The sequence below is a fragment of the Arvicanthis niloticus genome, chromosome 21 (assembly GCF_011762505.2).
Source record: "Arvicanthis niloticus isolate mArvNil1 chromosome 21, mArvNil1.pat.X, whole genome shotgun sequence".
NCBI classification, from domain to species: Eukaryota; Metazoa; Chordata; class Mammalia; order Rodentia; family Muridae; genus Arvicanthis; species Arvicanthis niloticus.
In genome coordinates, this window is record NC_047678.1 from 5,553,098 (window position 1) to 5,566,821 (window position 13,724).

The following is a 13,724-nucleotide window of genomic DNA, read 5'->3' on the forward strand; positions in this document are numbered from 1 at the left end:
TCTTGATGTCTTCCTGTTGATCATGTGATGTCAACTTCCCTGATTAGAATTTTCACTGTGTAGTTTTCTGTTTGGACTTTTCCCTTCAGATACCTGGGATTTGCCTTTCAGACAGTCTCAGTGTGGCAGTGTTTCTTTGATTGGTCTGTTTAGGTTTCTTATGTTTCATACAGATATGTACTGAAGTCAGTCGTTTTGCTGTTTACTGTTTGCTCTATGTCCCATTTTTCTGCATCATACTCGTTTTTGATGCATATTACATTGCTTTAAATTGCGGCATTTCTTTTGTTTACTATTTATGTTCGTATTAACTTTAATCATTTTTTTTTTTAAGGAAAAGATAGAGTGTTTAACACCCCGTTGTGTGAACAAGGAATTGTTGGATTTGGCATTGGCATCGCAGTCACTGGTGCTACGGCTATTGCAGAAATCCAGTTTGCCGACTATATTTTCCCTGCCTTTGATCAGGTAGGTTGCCTGATGCTTTGCTGGGAAGGGTAACTCTTAGGGTCAGTCTCCAGCATTCAAAGGCCGGCTCCTCCCACTCAGCTCCGCCCTGCCTACAGCAATTGTTGTCTATTTGTGCTCTACAGTTCGCATTTTGTGGTGGGAATGCATTTGAAGATCCAGCATCATGCTTTTAGGGCATTCATTGGGCAGGAAAGAGTCACTGTGGCATGTTCCTTCTCTCTGCAGATTGTCAATGAAGCCGCTAAGTATCGCTACCGCTCAGGAGATCTTTTCAACTGTGGGAGCCTTACCATCCGCGCCCCGTGGGGCTGTGTGGGCCATGGGGCTCTCTACCATTCTCAGAGTCCTGAAGCCTTTTTTGCCCATTGCCCAGGAATCAAGGTATCCTTGTTATTTTCTTTATTTGATCATTATTAGTTGTTTGCACCTTCGCTCATGTTGTTAGTATTAACCAACAGCACTGAAGGAAGGCAAGTGGGACTTTGGGATTGATACCACCTTAACTATATTTGAGAGAGAGGGGCTCCTTTTTAAATTAATTTGCCGATGCCCAGTTTTCTAGATGTTCCTCCTGAAGCAGCATTGGCATGATGTTGGCATTGATGAACTGCATAGGTTCTAAAGAGTGTGACATTCTCCCAAAGTTCTAGTTTCTTCTTTTGAATGGGTTTTTCTTGTTTAACCGATTTTGAGGTATTTTTAATAAAACCTACTGTTAGTCAATGTTTACCTCACAGTCTTGTTTGCTCTCAGCTCAGTTTTCAGTTTTTGAGCAGATGGAGAGAAGGCTGTGACCTAGATGTGAATCTTCTGTTCTAGAACAAAGTAGCTCTGCTCAGCCCGCTTTTCTCAGAGTCCTGTTTGTAACTGGCGCTTGTAATAGCTTTTAAGTCTTTTTGATGTCACGAATATTTTTGTCTCTTGATAGTCACCAAACAGCTTTCCAGGAATTACAGAAACACACATATGTTTTGCAGAGAGGCATGTTTGTTTTTGACAACACAAATCAGTTGTAAAAATGTTTATATTTTCTTTCTTATTGTTTTTTTTTTTTTTTTCTGCTGTATCATAAGAATAAGGTTTGTCTCTGTTTAATGGAGTCTGCATGCTTTTCTGACACCAGCCCGCAGTGGCAGTTTGGGACAAGAGCTACTTTGAGGCAACACTTGTTTTTGGTTTGAGCTGGATGTTGATTATATTTACCATTTATTCCAAATCTTAGGGTTTTAAACAACAGAATTTTTAATCTTCTGTTGTATTTTCTATTTTTAAACTTGAAATACACACATACACACACACACACACACACACATACACACACATACATACACACACACATACATACTAAAAGACTAATAAAAATAAGTATATGAAGAAAGCAAGGGCTGGAGAGATGGCTTAGTAGCTAAGAGCAGTGATTGTTCTTGGAGAGGATTGGGGTTTGATCCCCAGCACCCCTGGGTGACTTACAACCATCTGTGTAACTCAAGTTCTAGGGGATCTGATACCTTCTGGCCTCTGTAGGCACTGCACACTTGTGGTATATAGACATATATACAAGCAAAATACTCATGCACATAAAATAAAAATAAATAAATTTTATGGCAGGGCAGTGGTGATACATACTTTTAACCCCAGTGCTGGGAGGGAGAGGCAGGCAGATGTTTGTAAGTTTGAGGCCAGCCTGACCTATAGAGAGAGTTCCAAGTTCTAGGACAGCCAAGGCTACATAGAGAAACCGTGTTTGAAAAAATAACAACAACAACAAAACAAAAACAAAATAAATAAATAAAGACTAAAGAATAGAAGCATAAAGGCATTGTGTGATATAGTTAGCATAGAGATAAAGGCATTGTGTGATATGGTCAGTATAGAGATAAAGGCATTGTGTGATCTGGTCAGTATAGAGATAAAGGCATTGTGTGATATGGTTAGCATAGAGATTTATGCTGCTTTATTTTTAAACAAAATCTTCTTAATAAAAATAACACAATTTCTTTAAGGCAGTAAGATTAAAAGTGGGAGGCCAGCCTGGTCTACCTAGTATGGCTTTCTCTGAACCAGATCAAGGGCTGGGGGTGTTGCTTAGTGTAGAACACTTGCCTAGTATGTGCAAGCTAAGGACTTGACTTCCAGATCCACAAACCAAACCAAACCAAACCAAACCAAACCAAACCAAACCAAACCAAACCCACAATAGTGGTTTGAAATTGAAAGGTAGTTTGCTTCAAGGAGTCTTCTTTGATCTTCTTAGGAGGTTCAGGCTTATTTTAATAATCCTTCTCAACTAAAGTTTGTTCTTATTTATTTTATAATCATGAGAATTTAGATGCAAGAGAATTGTGAATTGTGATTTGATAGTCAACAGTGTGGTCTCCAGACTGTATCCAGAGAGAGTAAGAATCTCTGTTCTAGCAAGCTGTGTGACCTTGGGCAGTGTCTTTACCTCTCTGTATGCTCCAGTCTCTGTTTCTAAGTGGGAAAAAGAATAGTAGCTGCTTTCTGAGGTCACTGTGACCTCAGATGAAGGTCTGATGAAATGACCACGCAGAGCGCATTGCCAGGTCATCTCATGCACTTCCTCCTGTCGACAGTCCTCCTCCTCATTCCTAAAGGTCTTGGAGCCCTTTCCTGTGCACTGGAGATGTGGAGTAGCCATGTTTTTCTCTTCTCTGTGTAATAGGATGCTATACTATGTAGGCCACAGAGTTGAGTGGGTTGCCTTTTCACTTATGAAATGCACGTAGCATTTGCCCATTAGAACGAAAGGAATTGTGGCGATTTACGTTGGTGAGTGGTAGCCGCATGTCATTTTAGAAATGCTTATCTGAGGGCAAGACATGCATTTTATAGTAAATACAAATACCCATTCTCTAGTTGAGTTAGTTATACTTGACTAGTTAAGTATCAACCCTAGGAGTGGACTTAATGGGATGTATTTTATTTAAAATGTTTGTTTTTACAGGTGGTTATACCCAGAAGCCCTTTCCAGGCCAAGGGACTTCTGTTGTCATGCATAGAAGATAAAAATCCATGTATATTTTTTGAACCTAAAATACTTTACCGGGCAGCAGGTAAAGATTTCTTATATTTTGTATTTGTATCATTACAGTCTTTTACATGGTTAATTTTTAAAAAAAAAAACTTTTCTCCCTAACACTTTCCTTATAGCTTGAGTTCTATGATACTTAATTTTGTCCTCAGATGTAAACTGTAGAGAAAACCCATCTATTTAGATTTTGATTGTGGGATATAAAATGTTAACAAGAATGGAAGATCATGCCGAGTTCTGTTTGGTCAGTGTGGGTTGGAGGACAAAGTAAACGTACTTGTGCTTCATGACATTGAAAGTCTGCTTTGCATAAGTGACCCCAAGGTTCTCTAGGTCAGGGGACTCTGCAATGAAGCAGGTACTGTTTACGGTATGCTGTGGAATCGAGCTTCCCTGGAGGTTTGTCTGTAGTAGACCAAGATGCCTGGTTACCCTTCCTGTAGCTCAAAATCACAGTTCTATAAACACACATCTGTGACTGCTTATTTCTCAGATGTCATGGAAAATTTAAATATCAGATCATTTATTTTATCTAAAGTGTGTCCCCCCACACCCTGAATTCAAGAACATTACTTTGGCAAATCAGTTTTGAACAGTTAAATTTGAAGCCACATGTTTTTGTTATGATGTAATTTATGTACAAGAAAACACACAGCTATTGTGTTCTGTTTGATGGCCGCATACATCCACGTAGCCACTGTACAAAACAAGATGCAGGACAGTTTCATCACTCCTGCAAGCCCTTTCCTCTTCTTCCTGCCCATCTGTCCTGTCAGCTCGAAGCCTCGTTGCTTTCTGATTGCAATTAGGTTAGCTGTTCATGTTTATTTTAAATTAGCAGGGCTTTGTGGAAATGGAGTCTCCTATATATTCTGTTTGTCTTCTTTTGCCCAACCTAGTGTCACTGAGATTCATTCATGTTGTTGCCTACGTCTAGTTTATCTGGATTGCTGTGTCATAGCCTACTGTGCGAATAGTCATCGTTCATTATTATTACAGTTGTGATAATTCTGCACAGTTGTGTACAATATTAGGGCATTAGTCAGAGAATGAGCATGCCTTTCAGTTGTATGAATAGTTGTTGTTCATCATTATTACTGAGTATTTTTGTTGTTATTGTAAGAAAAATTGTTTCTACTAAGGAAAATAGGTTACTTCTCTCGTCGGCAAGCTATTGACCTTTAAATATTATTAATATATTGCACCTCTACTTCTAGCACTTGACTGTTAATGAATTAATTGGGAAATGCATCTTGGTCATGAAGAAAAAAGTACTTGAAAAATCTATCTAAGGCATATACAGTTCTGTTGCATAATTATTATCTTAAGTTCATATCCATTGTATGAGCCCACTATATTTTACTGAAGGCTCATGCACTGGGCTTCTATTTTACTTTATCCATTTAGTTTTTAAAACCGACTTGTACTGATAGCAGAGAGAGATTGCCCCAAATCTGAAGTATTGTTGTCTCCATAGTTTTTGAAATAAAATACTTTAAGGATCTAAACATTGATTTCCTTAGGAACCCCAAATGTCAGTCATTTAAAATAATTCCTGTTATCTCTCGATATATATTATATGAGTGTGTGTTTGTGTCTATAATCAGAATATATACTTTCAATCAGTACGTGTAGTGTCTATACTATATCATCTGAGTCCGTGTATCTGTGTATCATTTCGGAAGCATGTGTTTCCTGGTTTACTTTGTATGTCTCTGTTCTCTTTTGCATTGTTCACAGAGATCTGTTTCTATCTTAGCCATGGAGGAGAGCTTTTGTTGTATCTAAAACAAGTGGATCCACAGTTAACATAACTTCATCACTGCAGAGTGCCTTGATAAAATGTTGAGAACAGAGAAGAATCAAAGGTTTTCAGTGAACTTAAAGTGCAGAGTTGCCTTTGAATTTGTTGACATGTTTTCTGTGATTGATAAGCTGTGTTGTTCATGGCACTGGGCCCAGAAGAATTTTCTGATTTGCTTTCTAGATTGAATTTGAACACACGTGTCCTGTTATCCTCGATATATATTATATGAGTGTGTGTTTGGTCTATAGTCAGAATATATACTTTCAATCTGTACGTGTAGTGTCTATACTATATCATCTGAATCTGTGTATCTGTGTATCACTTCGGAAGCATGTGTTCTTATTTTCTGTTAGTTACCTTCTTAGTGACCAAGCTTACGCCATGTGATAGAGTGATGCTCTCTTTCCTCTGTGTAAAGTTGAGGATCATGAGCCACTGCACCTTGTACCAAGTTCTCCTGTTACAGTTCTGTAGCCATCTATAGTTTATATACAAAATAAGCATAGCAAGAGTTCCCCTTCCATCCCCTTTATTTCCCACTCCCCCTTAGCCCAACTTCTGTGGATTTATATTTATCTGCATAGGTGACTAGGTGGACGATATTTGCTGATACATAAAACATTAAAAAGGTAAGCACTTTCCTGTAACTTGCTTTGTGAAACATTTTTCTATAGATGAACAAAAATCTACAAATACGTCTGTATACTCAAGTAATAAAGAGCAAGCTACAAGTTTTCTGTAAGGAAGTGTTCCTTAAAATATATTTCTGTTAATTCTTTGGGAATTTCATATAATGTGTTTTGATTACATTCACGCCCACTCCTACCAACTTTGTGACCCCCGCTTAAATACTCATCAGGTCCAGTTGGTAATGCTTCTATATTCCTGGGTGTGGGGCTGTGTACTGTAATATGGTGGACATACCCGGGACCACATTGTTAAGGAAAACCTGAATCTTCTTTACTAGAAGCCATCAACCACAAATAGTTCTTCAGTTAAGGGCGGGGTCTCTTGATCCATGCCCCCATCTTGCCACATACTTGGATATATTTCTGTCACTTGACATAGGTGAAGCTGATTTTTACTTCATAAAATGTGTACCATACCCACATCTTTACCCTGCTTATAAACATTGAATTGCTTCTAAGTTCTGTCTGTTTTAAACAGTATTGAAGAAAACATCTATTTATATACATTTAAGTATGTGGAAGGAAATGTCTGTATTAAATATGTGTCTGTACAAAAATCAAGAAATGTATAATCTGTATACTCAAGTACTAAAGATCAAGCTATAAATGTTCTACAAATAGCTTTTTCAAAAATATGTCTATTAATTATCAGTGAATTGATACATTAATAAAAATTGATCTGTAAATTAGAAGCTCACAAAATTGGTATTCAGTCCTTTACTGCTTTCTCTAATCCCCATGTAGTTTTTGGTTGCACCTTGATAGTACATGGAGCTTAAGTCAGGATCATCTTGTCATTTTTTTTCCCCAGAGACCAGTAGTTGCTATTGCCTGTTCATGTACAAATATAAAAACTGATACTGGTCCCTACCTAATCCATAACTACAGTTGAGAAAGTTCGAGAAAGCTGGATGTGGTTGGGCATACCTGCAATCCCAGCATTTGGGAAACTAAGGAAGGAGGATTGTTGTGAGTTCAAGGCCAGCCAGGGATACAGGGATACATAGTAAGACCTTAAACAAAACAAAACAAAACAAAACAAAACAAAACAAAACAAACTAACCAACATGCCAAATAAAAGTTCCAGAAACACCAGAAACTACTCTTGACAGTGAGGTCTAAATGGTTGTGGTGATGTGGAAAGGCCCAGAAATGCATGAGGTATTCAGTGGATTGCTAGAGAGCAGTTGGTTACTCCTGTGTGGTTTGTGCCACTCTTGCACCGGTCAGTATGTCTGGATAAGACTGAGTTTTACTTTCTTCCTCCACTAGTGTGTATAGCAATTTCCAGGTAAAAACTAGCCCGTAAGGATTAAGCTTCCATGTCAGTACCTGCTTGATTTCTCCATGTTTTATGGTACAAATATATGATATATTCAGCAACACGGTCTTGCCATCAGCTCAGGAGGATAACTAAGAACAGTGGCAAGAACATGCAAATCATGAGAGTCTATAGGACCTAACTGGCCAGCAACTCTGATAGAGTTAACCCATTCCTGACATTGGGTTTTTATTTGTTAGCTTGTATCTACTAGGGAGATGGTTGTCCTGGAAAAGTGAAACTACATTTAGGTTATTTTTATAGATGCAAATGTTTATATTTTAGGAAGCATCTGCAATAGTTTTTCATGTCTTTTTCAGAACATCTTTAGGGTCAGTCATCTATCCCTTTTTCTTTGGTTTTCTTTTCCAAATCCCATCCCATTTAACTCTTCCTGTTCCATTATTCACCCTTACTTGTTATATTGGTATGTTCTTCCTTGCCTTGAAAGCCCCGCGCCCAGTGACCACTCACTGATCTCTGTGTGGTACATTTATACATGGGGTATTATTCAACCATTAAGAAAAATGAAATTTGGAAGTATATGGATATGAACAACCATTCCATGTGAGGTAAGCCAGATGCAGAACTATAAACCTCATGTGTTTTCTCTCATCTATGGATGGTAGCTTTGGATTTTCATGTGTGTTCTCTCATTTGTGGATGGTAGCTTTGAATCTTCGTGTGTGTGTGTGTGTGTGTGTGTGTGTGTGTCTGTGTCTGTGTGTGTGTGTGTCTCATTTGGAAAAGCCAAAGAAATTCCAGTGTTTTAAAGAGGAAAGAGCAGTTGTCAGTACAGTCGATTTGGTAGCATTGTTGCCAACCTAGAGATGTAACATACTGCTGATTGCATGGAAAAAACTACTCCGAGTAACTGAGAAAATGAAAGAGGCTGTAGTTGTGGTTAAAGTTCACTACACTCTGTGTCATGAAGTATCAGTCCCATGAAAGCTTTCCTTGGTCATGTCAAACAAGACTGCAAGTATGTAATGAGGCTAATCGCAAGTCGTGCAGAGAGCAGATGGACGCTGTGTTATCTCACCACTGCCTTTGCCGTGCAGGCTTGCCAGCCATCTTGAGAGCTTTCTAGTTTGTCTCATGTAGAAAAGCTGGAGATGTAGGATGTGATTATTCAATTAAGTGATTAGGAGCTCTGTCTTCTCCCCCCACCCCTTGCGGGTGCATGCGTGTGTGCGTGCGTGCGTGCGTGCGTGCGTGTGTCTGAGACTCAGATAATTTTGTTACAACCAGGAGGAACTGAGTTTGATCACTAGAACTGATGTGAAAACGCTGTGCATGATGGTGTGTGCTTGTTATTCTAACCCTGGGGAGGCAGAGACAGGAGGAATCCTGGGCCCACTGCCCAGTCAAGTGTACTTGGTGAGTTTCAGACCAATTTGAGACCCTGACTCAAAGGGTCTATTATGTTTTGGAAGATGATACCTAAGGGTTGTGTTCTGGCTTCCACATACATGTTCACATATGCACGTTTCCATACTACACACATGAACACACACATGCACAAAAGTGATATCTGGAGCATTTAAGTTGAAAAAGCTGTAGACTTTTCCAGAGTAACATTGCCATTTAGAATTAGAAACAATAAATTCTTTAGTGACATTTCAATAGTAAGACTATATGACCTTTGGAAATAATGGCATGCATAAAGACACGTACAACCCTAAAACGATTATACATAAAAGTATGTGCATAAGAAGCCTTCTGATCGCATGCAGGATACTTGTGGATTCTTTACGTGTAGTTTTGTTCGGATGGCTTTTATTTAATAGTCAGGTCTCAAGGGAATTATTGTCTGGCATGCATAGATGTGAGCTTTGTATCTTCCCGTCTTTTCAGATGAGTTTGTCCAGGATACAGAGAGATCACAGGTATAGTATTGAGTGCCGCTCCACCTACAGTTGCATCGTTCACTATAGCTTCCTTAGCTTTATTTGCACTAACGTTTCCAAAAGGGAACATTAATTCACAGTGCCTCTATGGGATATATACAGCAAGTGGCCCTGTGGGTAGGAGTGACTCTCTAGAATGGGAATGTCCTATGCAGCCTTAACGATGGGGGTCAGTGACGTTTTGTAGATTGTAATGTAGTCTTTTTCCTCAGAACACAAAAAGATGTCTGTTGTGATTAAGATAATGTGTTCTCATGTTCCTGTGATATTTCCATAATCACAGGTGGGATCCTGGGACACAAACCTAATATAATGACTTGTCAGAGACTACCAAGTTAGATGCAGAGAGAATGCTGGAGGCTGGCTTGTGTTTGGAGAGCTTTGTCCCCCCTCTCTCCTGTGGGACTGACAGGTGAGGCAGGCTGTTTTCAGGATGCAGTGCAGACATTACGTATATTTGATCATCAGCCACCATAGGCCAACATTCCAGAAGTGCACAGTACTTTTAATACAGGGAACATCTATGTCTTGTCAGGGCATCAGGTATGATAAAGCCTTACCCATGTCTCACATTTGTGGGGAACCTGTCATCCTTGAAGTTCAGTGTGTGGGGAAGGACCAGTGATCTTTGTATATCTGTAATGGTCATTGCGTATTCACAGGGGAATTTGCGGCATGAAGATCAGTGGCTAATTTTCTTGCACACAAGTACAAGTAATTAATATAGGAAATCAGAAGATGTTGGCAAGTTATTTAGAGGGATGGGGAATGCTGACTGACAGGTTTCAATATTTGCCTCATCTGAAGTATCATGTCTGTTTTCTTAGATGCTGTGTATACTTGGTTGCACACTTTCATGCTTTTTGTTTCCTCTCAGATCTTTTATTTTTATTTATTTATTTCTTTATTTTGGTTAGGTAGGTTTTCTTGGTGTAGTCCTGGCTGTCCTGGGGTTAGCTCTCTAGACCAGCATCCTTATTTATTGTCTCTCATGCTAACCACTTCTGTCTCCAAGACTCCCCCAACTTGTGCCATACTTGGTGAGATCTCTTTGATTTCCATAAGCAAACTGTTGCCTCCTCCTAGATTTCCAGAGTGGCTGGTGATATGTTGTCGATATCATGTTTGTATTTTTATTTTTGGCTAATTATATCTTTTATCTTTATAATTCCCACAGACTGTTTCATTTCTCAATAGTATGAATGACTTCTTCAGGTTTTTTGTTTTTTTTTTTTGTTTTTTTTTTTTTTTTTGTTCAGTGTCTTACTTGAGGCTTATATATATTGGAAGCTTAGTCATTGTTAACTGACTATATGCATATATTATCTATGCATTTTCTTGCGAAAATATGTTTAAGATGGCTTATTAAAAGAAAATCGAGGCAAAAGTATGGGAAATGAAATGAGCTATTTGGAAATAAAATGAACGTATTCATGCCGTGAGTCTGTAAGTGAGCCTGTGCTAGGCATGCAGATGTGTTCTCATGTGCAACTGAATGTCGAGGTGAGAGGTTTATAAAACCCATCCTGCCCAATAATTGTGTCCTTGCTCTCTCAGTCGTACTGCCTGCCATCGCTGTGGATCTGGTGCTGAGGATTTCTCTGTGCACCACTCATTAGGATGTGAACGCAATCAGCATGAAGAGAGGGGGATGGATTCAGTTGGTGTGCATGCTCTGAGCATATGTGATGCTCTGTAGCTCCGGAGGCCAGGGTTCCAACTCCTGTTGCTTGCTCTTTTTCAGAAAGCACATAGCACATAGGAATACAAATTTGCAAATTTGAAATAACCTTCTGGAATATGTTATCATTTAAACTAATATAACTAAAGAGCACCTGTGGATTCTCACTGGCTCATCTGATTTGGCTCATTTACAATTGAGCACATTCAAGTTGTACTCTTACTTCCAAGTCCTTAAGATTAAAGTCATGCAAAGCTGAGAAGAACTCTGAAGAGATCTGCCACATTCGGCATGGCTCCAGGGACTGACCTGACTGAGATGGTGAGAGAATGGGCTTACGCATGGACACCGTGTACAAGAAGACTGGGATCTGGTGGTTTGGGCTTTGAATGGGGAAACTGCAGCACCCTGAAGCTCAGCCTGTTTAATATACACAGTTGACAGGGAGGCAGGGTTTTATGTACAACTGAATAAGGAGTACAATCTAGCTAATTTTCATAGTATTAGTCTACACATGGGAGTATATTCAGGCTGTAAACATGGGGGCAGAGGCTAGAAAATAGAAAGTGGGCATTTTCTGTACATACTGTCAGCATTCACACTTGGATTAGTGGAAGGCTTTGCCATCTCTCTGAACCTTACCTGTGGGAGGCTCGGCTCTCCCATGTGCTGAGACATTGGTTCTTGATGTTTACCCAGGACTTCACTTGCCCCCTATAGAGGGTTTATGGCCCCCAATTTGGTCTTAATATGCCTTTCCCTGAATCACATTTTCTGTATGATGTTAAAAAAAAAAAAAGAGAGAGAGAGAGAATAAAGCAGTGTTTGCCATGCTTTTCCTTAATTGCTAAAATAATGAGGTCTTATTGTTCTGGGTAATTTATTTAAGACAACAAGGCAGTCATTGCTGGCAGTCTTTCAAAGACGATGTGCCAAGATACCAAGCCACCATGCTAGTGTGCCAGCCTCAGAGTCCTGATTCCAGGGATTTGCTATTCACCAGCTGACAATTGATTTACAAGACAGGAAGACAGGGTTCTTGTATGTCCCTCGCGGGCTTACAAGCAGAATAGAATCTGTGCTGATTTCCTGTTCTTTCTGCTGGCCTTGTGAGCTTGCAGCTAGAGCATGAAGTGACGGCAGAAGACCAGGGTGTTATCTTTGGTCAGGTGTCCTCAGTTTGGTCCTGACTTTCAGATGGTTAACAGCCTAGTAGAATTTAGTACTCTGGTCAAATATGTCTCTGTGTGTGTCCATTTTTCCATCTGTTGGTCGCCTATGGGTAATACTTTTCATCTATACAAAGTACAAAAATGAAACACAATAAGCTTAATCCTACTATGTGTTTCCTGTGTTTCAAATGTTTACACATTTTCTGCTTGAAAGAAAACTGGTCTGAGAATTTAAGAACTTACTTGAACAGTGAACTAGGGTTTTGGCAAATTTGTTAATAATTTTTAAGCTTCCTTTAATATTAACTTCTAAATGATTTTGTTGGGACATGACACAGTATGTTTGTGGAAGTGGGAGGACAACGTTGTCCAGTGGCTTTTCTTCTTCCTTCTTTAATGTGGGCTCTTAGAATTGAACTCAGGTCACTCAGCTTGTGCTGCAAGAACTTTCATATGCTGAACCATTTCACTGGGCCCAAATTTTGAACACTTTAACCATAACAGTTTAAAATCTGTGAGGTGAAGAGAATCCCATCCACCGCAGTCTGTTCCCATGGTCATCATCTTGCTATTGAACACAGTTCTTACGCTTTGCCAATTCTGATGAGTTAAGTTGGATGAAAACGTGCACCATTAAGATTTATTGTGGTTTTTCATGTTTCAGGATAGATGATATATTTCAAATGCTGCATATTATTTATCTGGGCTGTGATGTCATGGAGCTATATAATAAAATTTATATCTTTACATGAAGCTTTCAACAATGAGGCCCTGTCACAGTGAGATTTCTTATATTCTCTACGACACAAGTGTCACTTCGGGAACATTCATTAATTTGTTTTTCTCTCTCATTATGTATTTAGTGGAACAGGTCCCAGTAGAACCCTACAAGATCCCTTTGTCTCAGGCTGAAGTCATCCAGGAGGGCAGCGATGTGACTCTGGTTGCCTGGGGCACTCAGGTCTGTAATGCTAACCACCTGCTGAGTCCACACTGCACTGGGAAACTCTTTGTTTGTCATTCTGGTGTGTCCTTTATGTCTCCGATGGATGGTCCCTTTGTGCTAATGATAGCCATCTTCACCTCGAACTTTCTTAAGGCTTAACTGACAGATAAGAATGATTTGAGGTGGGTAGTGTGATGATGTCACATATGTATACACTGGTAAATGATGACCCAATCAAGTTAATCAGTAGTTTACTACCACAGTGCACATGTGCACATGTCTGTGCAGACCGAGGAGACGCATGATGTACTCTGAGCAATTTTTAAGTGATTCAACTTCTTTTTAAAGCAGAGTTTTATTTACTTTTATTTTTGATGAATATTCTGCTTTGACACTTACACACACACACACACACACACACACACACACACACTGTGCTCTGATTACTTTCATCTCCTAACTCTCTTCTCTCTTTCATCTTTATCACAGCCCCTTCTTTATGCTCCTCAGTCTTGCTCCTAGATTTATGAATTTTGCAACCCAGTTAGTTTAACCACAGGCATATCTGTGTGAGTAGTGGATTGGAACTCCCCACTGGAGCCTAGTCTGAAGGCAGTGATTCCTTCTTCCTATAAATCCACCATAGGAAGTATTTCCACAGTGTGATGTGGCGTC

General features: G+C 39.4%; 1 protein-coding gene across 3 annotated transcripts in view; it reads left to right on the plus strand.

Annotated features, from left to right (window-relative positions):
• The window catches only part of Bckdhb (branched chain keto acid dehydrogenase E1 subunit beta), a 205,975-nt gene that overhangs the window by 61,111 nt on the left and 131,140 nt on the right, over window positions 1–13,724 (plus strand). For all 3 annotated transcript variants that reach the window (XM_076918036.1, XM_076918034.1, XM_034524993.2), the window contains 4 exons: window positions 335–468; window positions 697–852; window positions 3,437–3,545; window positions 12,967–13,064. In XM_076918036.1, the coding sequence (XP_076774151.1) occupies window positions 335–468; window positions 697–852; window positions 3,437–3,545; window positions 12,967–13,064 (497 nt within the window). The remainder of the gene's footprint in view (window positions 1–334; window positions 469–696; window positions 853–3,436; window positions 3,546–12,966; window positions 13,065–13,724) is intronic.